Raw genomic sequence first — 17,405 nt, 5'->3', positions numbered from 1 at the left:
AAACAAGAACCTAGATGTATCCCCATTCCCCACACGTCTTAATCTTTCTTGTTATTTTACTAGAAAGGCCTAAGTCTACTTTTAAGTGATAAAACAATCATTTACAATCCAAATAAAGGAGGTTGAGTATTTCTCCCTTCGCATATGATAGGCCTAAAGAAAGCTAAAGTAGGTTAAATAACAAAACATGAGCGATTTCAGTGTAAGGAATGTTGATGAAGTGGATGTAGGCCTAATGATTAAACATAAAATAAAATAAAAAAGAATGGATCGCCGTTTAATTTTAAGGTGTGATTTCAGACTTTTGCAGAACCAATTGGGGAAATGCATCAAAGGCACAGGGTTTAAACTCCCAAATAGCGCTCAGCTCCGCCTGTCAGCAAGACATTTCCCATCAAACATTTCACTCCCACAGCCCGTGGAACTCAACTGCAGCAACTTGCTCCTATCTGTGTCCGTCTTGAATCCCGCGGGACTTCAAAGTCTCATGCAGCCGAGCCGCAGGTGCAAGTCAGACAAAAGAGGCTTGTTCGACCTGGAGCCGTCTGGCTCAGACCTGCGCAATTATGACGCTCGTCTTGCTGTGCGCACTGCATTATGGTTAGACTTTTTGTCCGACTTGCACCTGTGGCTGGCTGCGGCTCGGCTGCTTGAGACTTTGAAGTTCCGCGGGATCAAGACGGACATAGACACTGGAGCAAGTCGCTGCAGTTGGAATTGTATTTTACATGTAGTTTCGCAAAGCCAGACCAAAACTACAACAAGTAGTATGATGTTACACATCATAATAAAGTTCATCATAGCCATCTCTACAATAATAATAAGGGATCTTTTATTAGACCTTCTTTAACTTTATTTAGGCCGATCATATTCGTTATGTGACGGGAGAAATTCTAAACCTCCTTTATTTGGATTTGTAAATAATTTTTTATCACTTAAAAGTCAGTTTTTTAGTAAGATAACAAGAAAGATAAAGATGTGTAGGGAATGGGGAAATATCTTGTTTCTTGTTTTAAAAATGCCCCTCGCTTTTAAAGTGTTTACGCGTCTTTGTGTTGTGTTCTGCTTCTAATCGGTTGTAGCATGTGTAGCTCTTCTACGAATATGTTTCTAGTAGGCCTTCAAAATAAAACTAGAAAACGAACTGCATCCGCAAAACAAAGACGCTACTTCCTACGGCACATGCAAGTCGAGCCGACTCGGAGCTGTCCGGCTGCTGTCAGGCTTTTTCGTCACTCCCCCGACTGCACTCGGCTACTCTCGTCTACTTTCCAGACGAGACTTCTTTTCACTGAACGAGCCTTTTGAGACACATGCGTGCATTTATTTACCGCAAATGTCAGCCTTTTGAGCGGTTATGACCATGCACAATCGCGTTTGCTGGTAGATTAATTATGCAGGCACTAACATTTAAAAAAAAAGTTTTTATTTAAATTTTTTGACGGGCCAAACAGTTGGTAGGTAGTCAAGGCGGGGGCTGGCGTTGTTAAGGCGGCCACATTAGCAATAAAGTGCTGCGGGAAACACGGCGTCCCTAAGTAGACCTATGTAGTGGAGGTGCTGGGAAAGTTTTGTATGCGCTTCATTTAGCGGAGAATATCTCAACTGTTAAAGACTAATATGACCCAGGTGAACACCGTGGGATGTGTGACAAAATCTCTATCCGGGGCGAAAGTCCTGAAAATGTGACACTAGTGTGGGAATTTGTTTTCCTTTATAGATATCCTCATACTTTTTTACCAGATTAATCTTCATATTAAGAGAAATACTTTTTGTATTACACTTTGTCAATTTTTTTTAATAAAATATGCAAATGAGGCAATATCTCATTCCATATGCATAGCCTACATATAAACCCTAGAGGTCCTGGATACGATTTGGATGCACTTCATTTAGTGAAGATTATCTCAACTGTTATAGACTAATATGACCCCAGTGAACAACGTGGGATGTGTGACAAAATCTCTATCCGGGGCGAAAGTCCTGAAATTGACCACAATAATGTAGGTGACACTAGTATCACACTAGACTAGGGAATGGGACTTTTTTTTTTCCTTTATAGATATCCTCATACATTTCTACAAGATTAATCTTCATATTAAGAGAAATACTTTTTGTATTACTATTTGCCTAAAAAAATTAATAAAATATGCAAATTAGCCAATATCTCATTAAATATGCTTACATATAAACCCTTGAAGATACAGATTTTCTGAGGGGATCACAATGTTCACAATGACAATGATTATAAGGTCATAGAAGAGTGTAAACATTCTGATTTGATATATAATGAAAATGGTTAAAAAACAGTCAACCTATAATGTACTGTATGTACGCATATTGAATGAGATATTGCCCAATTTGCATATTGTATTAAATGTTTTAGACAAAGTGTAATACAAAAAATATTTCCCTTAATATGAAGATTAATCTGGTAAAAAAGTATGAGGATATCTATAAAGGAAAAAAAAGTCCCATTCACCACGTAGTGTGATACTAGTGTAACCTGTTCATTTTCAGGACTTTTGCCCCTGATAGAGATTTTGTCACACATCCCACGTTGTTCACTGGGGTCATATTAGTCCATAACAGTTGAGATATTCTCCGCTAGAACTAATGTGTAGATATGCAGGAAATGGGATTCAAATCGGAAAAATAATTCTGGCTGAGGACCATCTAACCCCCCCCCCCCCCCCACCAACACACACACACACACACACACACCCTGTTGCAGCTTTAAAGGTGCTCAAAAGAAGCGCACCTTAGTGGTGACGGCATGTCACACACACAGACAATTGTCAATGAACTGATTAGCGGGGGTGGGGGTTATATAGGGACCTTCTGAATTGTTTGAATGTTTGATTGATGATGATATGTGACCAAGAGTCATGCCTAAAGAGAAAATAAATGAAAACTAAAGAGAGTTCCAGTTTCTGTCATCCTTGTTTAAATGTCCTGCAAAACACCCATACACAAACTTCTCAGACCCAATGTACACGGTCTAACCTGTGAAAGCTACATTTTCCAGAGGATGGCAGTGTTTGACAAAGTAGATGGAAGCCCTTCTATGAGATGTCTGTTGTACCTGGGACTTAGTTTTTCCTTGTCTGACTTTTCTTCTGTGTAACCTTTTACAACAATGAATTTCTTTGCATCTGTAACATTTAAAACCAGGTGGCTTAGAGCTAGCGTGTTCTGTTTTGTAGTGGTAACTCACAACAAGTAGAAAATAAGACATGCAGAGGCTTACATTTATTTTAGTCGTTTACCAGAGCATGGGAATGAAAGCAGCAATTTTAATTAATCAATTCATGCGGTCTGGATGTGGGATAAACTATTTTCAGCATAAACACAATCCAAGTCTGGGAGTGTAGCTCCCACAATCCTCTGTGCAGCAGGTGCAACCCACCACAATGTGCAGCCCTGATAAAGGATGCTCTCAATTGTGCATCTTAACAAAGTATTTTCAATTAAGTAAAAAGAAAAATGCAAATTTAAAAACTAAATTAATTACATATGAATTTCCAAGCGTTAAATAAAATGTAACTGCTTTGTATCTGAAAACACCACAGCACCCTAAATTTAACTATTCACAGTTTAAATTTGTGTTGACGTGAACTCATATTTACGGCATCCATCAACCAGCACTATTCTGGAAAGTAAATGATTACAGTTTATCAAAGCTTTGGTTTCTCTGATCTTATTTTTTGATGTAGCCTACTTATTTTTTTAAATATCCACCTTTGGCAACTTAACTCTTAATATTCAGAGTGGGTTTACTGACATAAGCCTAAACACAAGCTTTCCTCGCTGCTCTTCTCAGCCTTTCCTTGAGAGAGAGAGAGAGAGAGAGAGAGAGAGAGAGAGAGAGAGAGAGAGAGAGAGAGAGAGAGAGAGAGAGAGAGAGAGAGAGAGAGAGAGAGAGTCTCCTGGCAGCATTTAGCAGTGGAGTGACTGTGGCAGCCGTGGCGGCCGCCTCTCACCCTCCTACGCCCAGCTTTCAGTCCACGGCAGACTTCATTAGGTCCATGCCGGTGTAGCCGCCCTGTCAGCTTCACCTGCTAGGCTACCTGAAAACACTCTGGACTTTACAATAAGAAACCCCCACTTGGACTTTTCACCTCCGTTTCTGAATGACGGGCGGTCGGTTTGACTTTGACGATGGTGGCACTTATTGCGGAGGTTGGGAAGAAGGCAAAGCCCACGGCCATGGTGTGTGCACCGGACCCAAGGGCCAGGGCGAGTACTCCGGCTCCTGGTCCAACGGGTTCGAGGTCGCCGGTGTGTACACGTGGCCCAGCGGGAACGTGTTCAGGGGCTTCTGGACCCAGGGGAAACGCCACGGGCTCGGGGTAGAGACCAAGGGGAGGTGGATTTACCGGGGAGAGTGGACTCACGGCTTCAAAGGTCGATACGGAGTCCGGCACAGCCTCAACACACCGGCCAGGTACGAGGGCACCTGGAGTAACGGACTGCAGGACGGATACGGAGTGGAGACATACGGGGATGGAGGTGAGACGGGGACACGGATGCTGATTCACATTTTATCATTTTTTAAAGTAGCCCCGGCTAGACTATATTAAAGGTGGATTAGCGAGTGTTGACAAAATCACTTTTTTTGTGTGACAGAAAAAACCTGTCACACAATAGGCTATGATGTACCGTCACACGCACCATATGAGGTATCATGCACTTCAGACACTTTTTTGCTCTTTAATTTTATGATAGCATGCTAACTTCATAGGCCTAACAACTGTAATCTGACAATATAGCCTAGATGTAAATGCAGTAATGACAAAAAAGGGATTTATCTTTGTCATATGTGAAAAGCGTAATGCTAAATGACACTTTACTGCTGAATTGGTATTGGAATGGTTACTGAACTGAGATTGCCGAAAAATTACAACAGCCAGCATGCTGTGGGACCCTTCCTTGGTCCTTCTAACGCCTTTCACTCCAACAGGAACCAAGAGCCAGCTCCAGGCTGGTGCTGGGGCCAGTTCAAAACTGGTTACAGCCTTATACCATTTATGAACCGTTTGGTTTCACACCATCCAGAGTCGGCAAGAGAGCAACGTCATGACGTCACTGTAAACGTCTACATCGCCCGACGTCGCTGCTCTCGTGGCTAAAACTAAAGCTAGCGCTCGCTTTAAGGGTGAATTAAGCGATTTATTTATGTTAATATAAGTGTTAAATCGCTCTTTATTCATACAGTGATCACTTACAATGTGCGCGTTTCATGAAGCCGATCTTTCAGTCAGCTGCTCTGCATGTAATCGGCAAATAAACTTTTTGTCGGATCCCGAAATTAATATCCAATCACAAGAGAGAACGCTAAAAACCGACACCCGTCTCACTCATGGTCTCACTGCCAGTGCACGCCAGAGGACAGATGGGTGAATGTTTATGTGCCTACAATGGCGGAGCAGGTAAAAATCCTTCCTAATGTCTGTGTTGATGGTTTTTATCATGTTTTATCACAATTACTTATCTGAGATGGTGCTAGATAATTTGCTGTTTGAAGACCGCAGTGCATTAATGTGGTGACGTAGGGACAAGCGAGGGGACTGCTAACTGCAGTAACTGATAGGAAATTAGCTAAAAGAACCATTCCGCTTACAGCACCTTTTAAGCACGGCAACAGCGGCGGATACGTCTTATTTTTACACGTGTTGCCTCTCGCTTTGCTTTGTTAACCAAACAGGACCCATACAGCGTATTTTCGCTGGTCGATTTGATCGCTACGTTCGGTAATTAGGTGCGTCGAAACATTCACACTGAAGTATACTCGAGCAATAAAGAATTTCTTCTTATAAGATTCTGGCCGTTTAGACGGTGTTTAGCGTATTACCGCCCTCCACAGGTTAGATATCAATACATTTTTACATATAGTCCTGTGTTGTGCAGGAAATGCAGAATTGTAAATAAAGAATAAAAAAAAAAAACTCCCTTGTCGTTTGAAAAGACGCAATGCATTGTGGGGCTGTTGAGTAGGAAAAGTATCCAATCGTTCCATACCCAAAATCTTCCCGGAAGTTAGTACTCATCCGGGCATTTTTCTCGACTACCCAAACTCGCATACAACCGTCACATACTCAAATTAATGTTAAAATGAGTATGAGTAGGACGTTAGTATGGCTTTCCAAAAACAGCCTGGGATCTAGCTCCGATTTTGCGGCGTTGTGTTGTTGTGTGCGAGATGTTTTCTGTACTTCCTGATCGAACAGGGAACTCTCCACCCAAAAGGTGTCCAAACAATTATAGGGCCCTATGATTTCCGCGATAACGAAAACGCGGATGGAATCACAGAATCGGGCAATAAAAACGGAATCTGCTTGTTAACACGGAATGTCACGGAATTCGCCATTATTTTGGTGAAATTCAATTTCCAAGGCAAAGGGAAACAACACGGTTGAAATTAAAGCAGAACGAGGGAGGAATTTTGGTTTGGCGACATCTAAAGACCAAACTACTGCCGTGAAAAGTAGAGCCTGGCTGCAGGATCGCTAATGTAATACACAGCGCCAAACCCCTTTCACAAATCTGTCTATTCAATGTTTACTTATGAATGTATCCATGTACGTAACTCTGACATGTACTTAACTTAATTTATTGTTAATAATATGGTCTGTTTATAAATTCGGCATATGATTAAAGCATCTAAAAGCACGTAATCATGTTAAACGTTTACTGTTTTTAAGTTATTAATGCCACTCGCTCCCGCAGATACACAGCACAGGGAGGTCTTATATTCAGCCATTGCTAAAGGGAGTGTTGTATTATGGAACGGCCGCTGTGGTACGAAATTCCAGTCTCAACAATGTTTCCTACACGCAATTATAACTCTAGCGTCTACAGCCCGTTGTTTTCATGTAGTGTAACTTGTGTAATGTGTTACATTATTCAGCTGTTGCCGTGATGTCGGATAACGCTGTGATGTCGGATAACGCTGATGCTAATGTTAACTAACTCTCCGTCGCACAATAGACTGTAGGTTGGTGTTGCAGCCCGCTGTTGGGTGAAGCGCTGTCCCACAGGTAAAAGCCATGGACTTATAGAGCCTTGTCCAATGTTCACTCTAGTCCAGCTTCTTGCAAAGTTAATAAGGACTTTATTATTTATGTAAAAATAATATTTAATGTTTCACTTGAAGCACAAAATGAATGGCTTTATTTTCTGTTATAGCCTATACCCAACAAATTTGTTTTTTTGCTTTTTTTAAGCACTAAAACAATGCAATGTTGTGATGTATTTTAAATTTAGCCTTATATCTGATTAAATTGTTAGAATATTATTTGTTCGCAATAATTAGACACTCGTTCTGATGACGAAATGAGTGTTAATTGTAAAAAAACGGAAGTCATGAGATTAAAACGGAAAAAACGGAATTTGTGAAAAAATAAAACGGAATTTGGAAAAAAATAAAACGGATTTCATAGGGCCCTACAATTACACAAATCACAATTTGGTGTCACACCATATATGACATTAATTTTAAGGGACAAAATCTATTTAATCATAGCTAATTCCAATTATTGTACCTAGACTTTGAAAAGAAATCACTCCCAAATAGACATCTGTAAGATCATTTTGTACTTTTTTGAGAAGATTTGCATTTGTTATCCTTAGTTTTTATCTAGTTTGAAATGTGGTTGGGACAGTCACAACATATGAGCTTTTCGAATTTGGTTGAAAACTGTGAAAGTTTTAGTAATGGATCAAATTAATGTTCATTGTGTCTACGTGAAGCAACATGGTCTGAACAACATTAGAGCATTTTTTGACAAATATTAACATGATGAGCTACAGCAGCAGAAGACCCCACCGGGTGCCACTCCTGTCAGATAAAAACAGGAAACTGAGACTACAATTCGCACAGGCTCAACAAAAATGGACAATAAAAGATTGTAAAAGTCTTGCCTGGTCTGATGAGTCTGTATTTCAGTTGCGAAAGTCAGATGGTAGGGTCAGAATTTTGCTCATTGTTTTTCTAAAATATCATAATTTCTAAAATATCATCATTTCCAACTCAGTGCAAATAGCAAAAAAAAAAAAAAAAATTGAGAACCAAACTATAAAACATAGGGGAGAGTGGCCTAAGTTGTGCATTTTGGAAGTTGTGCCACCCCTTGTTTCTAGAAAACCGTGGAAGAAATTGGAAATGTGACCACATATTTAAGAAGAGCCATCCATTTGACTCATCCTGTAAAGAAGGGAGACACAAGGAATAAGATATAAGCACATTTAAGCTCAAAAACTGTGTTTTGCCCTTTAAAGTAACATTTCCATGATCAAGGTTTTTTGATTATTGTGTCTGAACAATTATAGACAAGTTTGAAAACATTTGACACATGTTTTAGTGCTTTGGTATGCTACACTTTGTGTCTATATAGTTAGCACAATGTCAGCCCTAAATTGCTGCATCATGCTTATTCTCCAAATTTCTGGGATTGGGGTGATTTGTGCCAAAGGGCCTAGGTGAGTTATAAGTAAGTAAGTAAGTAAAATGTATTTATAAAAGCACATTTATGACAGTTTGCACTGTCCAAAGTGCTGTACATAGTGCATTCAGTAGGTAAACAATGAAGGTAAAATAACAATAACCAAAATAAAAGACGTAAAGCCCATACATCCACATAAACACAGATAGTAGTGCAGAGGTAAGATAGTTAATGGGGAGGAAACACCAGGGTGTACATATGGGTTTTGAGCCTTGATTTAAAGGCAGAAATGTAGGGGGAATCACATTTGTCAGGTGGCAGTTGGTTCCACAAGCACGGAGCAACTAGTGCAAAGTACATTTCTGAGAGTTGTGCCAGTGGCATGGCTGTATACGCTGGTCACCAAAAGAAAGTGATTGTCTACAGTAGCTCAGAAGAGAGTGACATCTCCATTCCACTTAAGGCCAGGACACACCAGCCCGATAATCGCCGTCGTCAAAAAAAAAGACGAATCTGTTTGGTGTGTGCCGTGACGTCGGCCGACGTAGAGGTCGTCGGGCTTGTTTTGAGCCTGTCGGCCGCCGACCGTCTTTCATTTGGAGCAATTTGATTGGTGGAGGACTAGCGAATCAGTGAAGCCCGGAAGTGAGGCGGGTAGCACAAACAGCTAACAACAGCTAGCCATCGTTTTAATGTGTTTGTTCGTTTCGTTTTGAGAGTACTCACATGCATCAACCCTTGTTGACTGCTCGACACCATGCTCGACACTCTCTGCTAAAAATTGTGCTCTTATGGTCCATAAATATAAATACGTATTTCTATCTATGTTTATGCTCTAGAGAGATGTCCAATCATTTCCGGCTTTCGTATTTTTTCGGGCCACAATACAGATTAGCGCCGCCTGCTGTTGTGGAGACATTACGTCCCGCGAGCGTACGGAAAATAAACAGTCGTCTCGGTGTGTTCTTTGGCCCCGACGGGAAGACTGGAGCTTCCTGAAACGGCCGACTCCATTTTTTGCGTAGTCGGAACATGTCGGACTGGTGTGTCCTGGCCTTTAACGACACCACTGATGAGAGTTCAGATGGCCAGAAAGATGATAATGGTGACTTTGTCATTGTGAGCTTTGCAGGTAAAACCACCTAGATCTGCTAGGCCTTGTTTAAGAAAATTGTCCTTCAATCTTTGTAAAATATTTACTTTATTTACTTTAAATACTCCTTAAATAAGTGATTGTCTAATGGATTTGTCTTGCATTACAGTTTATGAGATATATATCAATGGCACAATTTACCCCATGGTATTCTCTCCAACCGCACAACTTACACCACACCGGGGGCAAGTTGTGCAACAAGACAACTTTTTTCCCGAAAGCTATATTTCTTCAACAGTTTATTCCAGATCCAAAGTTTTTATTGCCAGGGATGCACAACATCCTGAAATATATGTACATATTTGAGTTGGAGACTTTACTGTCAAGGCCTTACTTTAAAGTCACTTTGAGTGAAAAGTTGCACAACTTAGGCCACTCTCCCCTATAACATAAACAGATTATTATTTAGTTGGGAGTTTTTGTTCAACTTTGGTTAAATTAAACTGGTTGTTGTGAATGTTTAGGAGTAGTACTTATTTCAGACTGTGTGGACTCACACTATACGCCTGTGTGCCGGTGGTTGCCATTGCGCTGCTCCCTGCAGCCGAGGTGCAGTTCGCCCTTTGTAGCGAAAATTAAAGGAAAAATTAATGACTGGCGGCTGCCGCTAACGTCCATGAAGCTTTTGGTGTGAGTGCAGGGTTACAACTTACAAGTAGGCCCATTGCAAAAGACATACTTTCTTTTCTGTTCTTTCACCGCGTAGTCCCACACTGACGGACGTGAAAAGTCAAAGTTGACTTAAAGCTCCCATATTGTGCAAATGCACTTTTTCGATGTTGTTGAACATAATTATGGGTCTACGGTGTGCCTAGAGACTGCCAAAGTATATAAAAAAAGAGAGCTCTCTCCTTTTCTCACTCTCCCCCTTTCTGAAACCCTCCACCCCTCCCCCCAATATACTCCAGTCAGAATTCTCCCCGTTTCTGACGTCAAAAACTGGAAAGCCAGAAACTTCCACTGTGCAGCCCACCCCCTATTTCTTATTGGTCCACGACCCCGAGATCCTCTGGAAAAATATTCCTTCACCCCCATGTTGTTTGCTTGTCGCTAAGCGACAAGATGCCTGTATTACAGCAAAGCATGCTGAATGTTGCATAATCCACTAATTTATCTTAACCACAGCAGTCTATTAATGCCTCGTTTTTAATAACACAACGGATAGGAAGCTACTTGTGCTTTTTTTCAAAGGGTGAAACTGAAAGAAATGTTTTTATTGGTATTTTTGCCTGACTGGTGTATAGCTATTAGCTTTGGGACAAGCATTCAGTTTTTGCTCATAATACCATTTATATTCCCCACACCAGTCTAGTAATGCCTCGTTTTTAAGGCGAGACACCCCAGGTGAATAGGGATTTTTTTTTAATTTATAGATATCATCATGAAACTTTGCCAGTTGATTACTAACACTAACACAATTATTTTTTGTATTACATGTTTTTCTTTAATATTTTATTAAATATGCAAATATGGCAATATTTAACCAATTATGCATACATTTGGGTCATTTTTCGAGAAAAAAATCGAGATGTTGGATAAAGCCAAAGTTAAAATCTCTATTTTACTTTAAGCACAAATTAGCTTCTTAAGTCTTTACTCAACAGATTTTGGATACAGCCTTTTTTCATTTTATATACTATGTACATGTCTTAGTTATGCATTTTAGGCATATTTTTAGGAGGAAAATGTATCATCAATTAACAATATATTAACACATCCTTGTGTAAAAACCTTTAAAATAGTGCTATGAATGATTATGGAAAGTTTGGTTGATGTCAGTGGTCAAAAAGCTCATTTTGAGAAAACGGCCGTTAAAGATAAAAACGTGAATTCTGCTGATAATCACTGATTATAGCTAGAGTAATTTATTGAATTAGGCCCTACACCCCTCAATGCCATATAGGCCTACCACTGCTTAACATATATAAACCATAGCATAGTAACATTTACATCCACATGCTAATTTAAACGTGATTAATTCATTATTAGCCACTGTCTGTCAACCTGCTCTGGAGTTGGCACAGACGCTCTCTCTCCCCAGCATCTCCCCTCTGATCCTCTGACAGTCTATGTCTCTCCGACGTGATCAGCGTGATTTACACGTCTTTAACACTTTTCCCATTCAAATGGCGATCATGTAATGTCCGTAGCCAATTGATTAAGTATTTTTTTTTTGTTGGTTTGGCATATTTTCGAAGTTTTTCCATTTGATTTTGTGATTTTCGAGCTACCCGCGGCTAGCATCACGTGATGCCTTTTAGCGAATCACATCGTCAGAAATGTGCATTAGCCAATGAGGTCGCGTTCCTAGCATTGAATCCCTCCTCACACTTTCACGATTGGTTATTGATACAAAGGAAATTACCATATTTGGATCCAATAACGTTGTTCCAATAACGATTCAGAGCTTTCCAACAGTACCATGGTTATTATGATTCATACAGCGGTCGCGGTGCTGTATGTTACGCTAGAATGCTCACTTTTGACGAACTTAGGAGCAAAATACAGACGCAAGCAGTCAAGGTTTAGTAAAATAAACACCTAAAACGTATATTTTGGACCTTTTATCCATACTTGTTTGAAAGAAGACATGTATGTTATGGAAGCTAAATAGACACAAATCTCAAAATTGACCAGTGCTAAAAAAAAACGATGTTTTTGCCTGCCGTGTCTCGTCTTAACAGGACAAAGGATTGGAAGCTATTAGTGTAGAAGTCAACTTTGAAACTATTGTTTTCACTGATTTTAGTGATTTTTTTAGCAGCTAGCTCCCGAGCTAGCTTTGCAGTAGCCACCATCTTATGCTGCATTTTTATTGTGTGTAACATGCCGTTTCCATTAGCTTGTGGCTTTCAGTGCATCTGTATGAACATAGTCTTTCATGTAGACAAGGATCGGTCATGTCAAACTGTTCAAAGTGCGGCTGAGCTCCTGCGTTACTGCGTTACTAGCACTAGACATGGTTCTTCTCACGGGTAGGCTAAACCTAACCGTGCTAACAGGCAAGTACGTCATCATTGTTTACAAACAGACAGAGGGTGAGGCGTATGGCTTCGCTTCCGGACAGGGGGCGGGGGGAGCTCATAGATTGTATATTTACGAGAGGAGCTGCGGCTCGGTTTAAAAAATAGGCCATTGTGAGATTAGCTGAACATCAGGGTATAGAGGCATACTACAATAAATGATCTGAACTTTTTTTTCAGCAAACAATGAAAGAAAAACGTATTAGGGACCACTAAGACCATATCATATGGTGTATAATAGAACAGAAAAGTGTATAATATGAGACCTTTAAAATAAAAAATTAAAATATTCAAAAACTAAATGAGGTTATAATCCTGTTTCCTTTAAGCATGGTGACTCAATGTAGCCTGGAAATCCTGACCCTGATATCTTGAACGATAGAGGGTCTGGCGACGATCAATAGTAATTTCCAACTCTAGGGGCGGCTCCTACTCGTGCATGTCAAATGCCACTGCACGCAGTTGGATAGCACTACAACCAATCAGAGCGATGCACAAGTGACGTAAGCCCCGTTCGTTTAGCGAACAGCTGTTAAACTGTTCAATTAAACGTTTGCCGTTGTCGGTCGGCAAAACAGAACATTCCACTTACTTGCTAGTGAAAGCTATGAGTCCCGTCTTCCAATTCGTTAAGGGTCGAGGCCAAAGCAGTCTCAAACTCACACAACATATCCGCAGCCATCTTTGATGTTTACTATCACAGCTTCGACGTCGCATGCACGTCACTGTCGTCATCCGGTTACGTCCTCCCCAGAGCACCATATAAAGGGCTCTGGCGCGCCCATATTAGATAGAACCAATTGAAACGTTATACCAGATTTCTGGTAGTCTTGATAAGCTTCAACGGAGCGTCTCCAGACCAACACGCGCAGCAAATTTAATTTGCCTGCGCCTAGTGGCAGGTCTGGGAATGCCAGGCTAGACTCAATGTGCAATGTAGAGAGAAAGATATGCACACAGGGGGAGGAAGAGAGGAAGAGATAGCTTTGTTTAATCATTTTGTTTGTGATCATCACTGGCTTTAAGCCCCTATCTCACTGGGCTGCGACAGTGTGCGACAAGTTTTAGGGCTGCTCGATTATGGCAAAAATGATAATCACGATTATTTTGATTGATATTGTAATCACGATTATTAAAGACGATTATTCACTGTAGGGATGCCCCAAAATGAAAATTCTGTAAATTCTTTCAACATTGCATAAATTAAACTCCCAAATGTCCTCCTCAAACATAGCCTACAACTAAAAAGCCACGCTAAATAAATAAACAGTGAAACCTTCCAATCTAAGAGTAAAATTAATATTTTACTAGGGATGTGATTGTGAACAACTCATTTATTTGCACGTTGAGGAGGTATGAATCTACAAAAAGATCAACTAACTCATTGCCTTTTTTTTACAGTGCAGGTTGAGTTGAAAAAACTGCACAGCAGCTGCCAACGTAATATTCAGACTTCAGAATCTGCATCAAAGCCCTAATGATCATAAAAACAAGAGGCTTTATTTAAACGATGTCCGTGGTGGTTATTGTAATTTGTTCGGCTGTAGAGTGAAACTAACGGAGGGAGGCGGACCACTGTATATTTTCTCTTGTCGCGCTGTCAGTTTGGCGACATGGCTCTGTGTATCCAGGCTCAAGAAATGCAATTCGATCGCGGAAGCCTTCCACATCAACAACGTTAACGGGCAGGATATCCCCGGTTCATTTTAGCCGTAAAGCCACAGGGCTTTTCTGTGCGGCGGCTCACACTGGCGAGGTGGCACTGTGAATGACACCGTTACCCACTGCCACTGAGTTTCAACTGGCAACTTGCTATTTTGTTCGCGCAAGGCGTTTGTGTTTCGATATAACATCAGTCTTGGGCGAGTAGGCTACTTTAACTTTATGCTGAATAAACCATTGCATTGCAATCGCTGAAAGCGAAAGTGTTCAGGCGGGGTAGAGCGCACACAGAAGGGTTCGCTGCATTTACCACACAAGACACGGCGTGCGACACAATAGTTTTATTACGATTATCTTGTTTTCATGATCGAGGGAAGCCAAAATCGTAATCGAAATTGAATTTCAATTAATCGCCCAGCCCTAAGTTGGAGACACAAAATTGCGAGAAAATATGCACATTTGCGAACATTTTCACTTGCAGTCTCACTGAGCTGGTTCCTCACGACACGTTTGCGAAAGTCCTGGCCAACACTTGCCGGGAGGTCGCATTTATGTCTTGCGAACGTCTGGCGAGCGTCGCACGAATGGAATGTCAGTCTCATTTTTGTCTCAAATCAGTCACAATTTAGTTTCATATGTTGCCAAACCCTCGCAAAGTTGTCTCACATTTCTCGCACTTTCTGACTCGCGGAAACTAAATTGAGAAGGGTTTGCAACGCCTTTGAGACACATGTGACCACTCTGAGACTATTTTGAGACTAGATTCAGGGTTCTCAACCCTCACGCAATGAGAGTGAGACACACGCATTTCAGGCAATTCACACGCTCCGCGCCACACCTTGCATTTCTCACGCAAATTATAACTCTGCCAAACAATTTTTTTTATATATAGCCTATAGCTTCGATAAATCCTGGCCTTCACCACCATCACCTAGTGTTGCCACCTTATTTATACTATCTATGGTTGCCACCCGTCCCGTTTTTCCCGAAATTGTTCTCTTTTTTCACCAGCTGTCCCGAGGAAGGAAAAATCTCTCCCGGGACACAATTTGTCCCGTTTTTTGGGGGAAAAACTCATTCGTTTTTTTGGGGAAAAACTAATTTGATTTCCTTCGTTCAGTAGTTAAGGCCGTTTCACACGGGCCGTGGCGTTTGTTGCGCCCACTAATGCATTCTGCGAGAGCCGAGCGGGCAGAGAGAAGGCGCAGCGTTTCGTCAGGCTACACGACAAGCGTGCAGGGGGGCGGTCCTAACGATCTCGGGGCCCTGTGTGGATTTATTTTTTATTTTTTTCTATGAATAATGCTTGTGCATGCTCCCCGCAAAAATAAAAAAGATTGTGGAAACTAGTTGGTTCATAGACGGATTATGAGATAATAGGCCCAGACTCTTAAAGCCCCCCCGCCCCCCTCCCTATCCAGTCAGTTACATTGACTTTTCCGCAAAGATACATACGTTTACTGGCATAAACATATTAAGGGAGTCAGTGTTTCCCACAGGATTTTGGGATACTGTGGGAGATATCCTGTACCTTGTTGGGGGGTCCGGGGGCATGCCCCCCTGGAAGAAAATTGGTACAGTTTTAAAGTAAAATGCATCAATCTGAAAAATCAATCTGGAAAATTTAGATTTAAATCAAATCTTGAGCTGCAGAAGGAACATTATTTTTCTTAAACAGGCAGCACTCTTTACTCTGCAACTGTAAAAACATTTCAGAAGATTGGTCTGCAGACCCATGTTATATGATGGAGGGGCCCATTGCAACAGATACAGGGTGGAAAGCTACTTTTTATGAACAGTATATAATTTACATGTAGAAAGTTTATTCCTGTATGTGTGTGGGGGCCTTAGAGGCCCCTCATGAAGCCCATAAGACATAGCTAATAATGCTTTTGTTTTGCACTTGCTTTTCGATTTTTCACCTACTAGTTGAGGGGCCAAGTTGGTTTTAGTGCTCCCACATTCAAATGCGGACGCCGAAAGAGTCTTCGCCATGGTTGGTCTTCACCAGCACCAGAAACAGACTAGCCCTAGAAGGAACATTGTCCTCCATTATGATGGTCTAAATGGCTGGTGTGGAGCCACAGTGCTTCAAGTGGGAGCCAGAAAACCCCTATCCTGAAGGCCTCAAAATCTGCCACTCGAAGCTACAACAGCGAGCATCAGTAATATCCAGTATCCATATTTGCTGAACTGAACTAAGAGTTTTACTGAAATAACTACCCCGAAGAACTACCCTAGGCCTACACCCATCTCACTAGTCTGGCATTTGGTATTAATCCAGTTATACTTTCATCATAAAATTACTACAATAGGCTATATTTTAACTAAAACAAAGAAATTATATTGAACTGAACTTGTGTTAAAAACCATTATTATGCTTTAAATTAATAAATAAACACAATAAAATTTTGCTCGCGCGCTTCGCGCGCTCGCATGGGAAATCCGCTTCTGTCTCACTCTAAACAATTTCCAAAAGTTGAGAACCCTGTAGATTTGTGTAACACACTTTTTTTGAACATGTTCAAAATTCAAGCGACAGGACTGCGTGGCTCTGCGACTCACGAGAGGAAATTGAGACCTCCGCGAACATTTGGAGACAGTTTAGAGACTCCCTCGCGAATGCAGTCTCCAACTTGTCGCAAACAGTCGCAGCCCAGTGAGATAGGGGCTTTAGACTGACTCCCACTATCGGGAGCCAATCAGCTGATGCAAACAGCTGTTTGAAACTGAGATGAAAACGAAACTGAAACTAAACTATCCTGAGCTGGCTGAGCTGATTTAAGGTGGAGTAGCGAAATATAGCCTAAATGAATAAATATTGATAAGGCATTCCTTACATTGTGCAAGATCAGCACAGCATCTGACCACCTTGCCCTTTTGGATGGCAAAAATCCAATGTCCAATGTAGCTATTATAGCCAATATATTTGGCCACTTAAAGCAGCTTAATCTGAAGAGCCCACACGGACACAAACGTCTGTAGTTTTCAGAGGTGTGTGTGATTAGACATTAGGGCTGGGCGGTATGACGGTATCATACCGTGGACGTATCTACCGGGAGAGATTTGGCCATACCATTTATACCGCGGAGAAAAAAAGTTCATGTCGCGGGAGGCAGCTGT

The 17,405-nt window shown here is 41.2% G+C and overlaps 1 protein-coding gene across 1 annotated transcript in view; it reads left to right on the top strand.

Moving 5' to 3' along the window:
* Positions 1 to 4,133: 4,133 nt before the first annotated feature.
* The window catches only part of jph1b (junctophilin 1b), a gene marked incomplete at its 5' end in the record, with an annotated part of 114,826 nt that continues 101,554 nt past the window's right edge, over positions 4,134 to 17,405 (top strand). Inside the window, one exon of the mRNA XM_080034436.1 lies at positions 4,134 to 4,512. Within this exon, the coding sequence (XP_079890562.1) occupies positions 4,134 to 4,512 (379 nt within the window). The remainder of the gene's footprint in view (positions 4,513 to 17,405) is intronic.

This window comes from Ammodytes marinus, assembly GCF_949987685.1.
Source record: "Ammodytes marinus genome assembly, chromosome: 9".
NCBI classification, from domain to species: Eukaryota; Metazoa; Chordata; class Actinopteri; order Uranoscopiformes; family Ammodytidae; genus Ammodytes; species Ammodytes marinus.
This window is presented reverse-complemented; position numbering and strand designations above follow the sequence as displayed.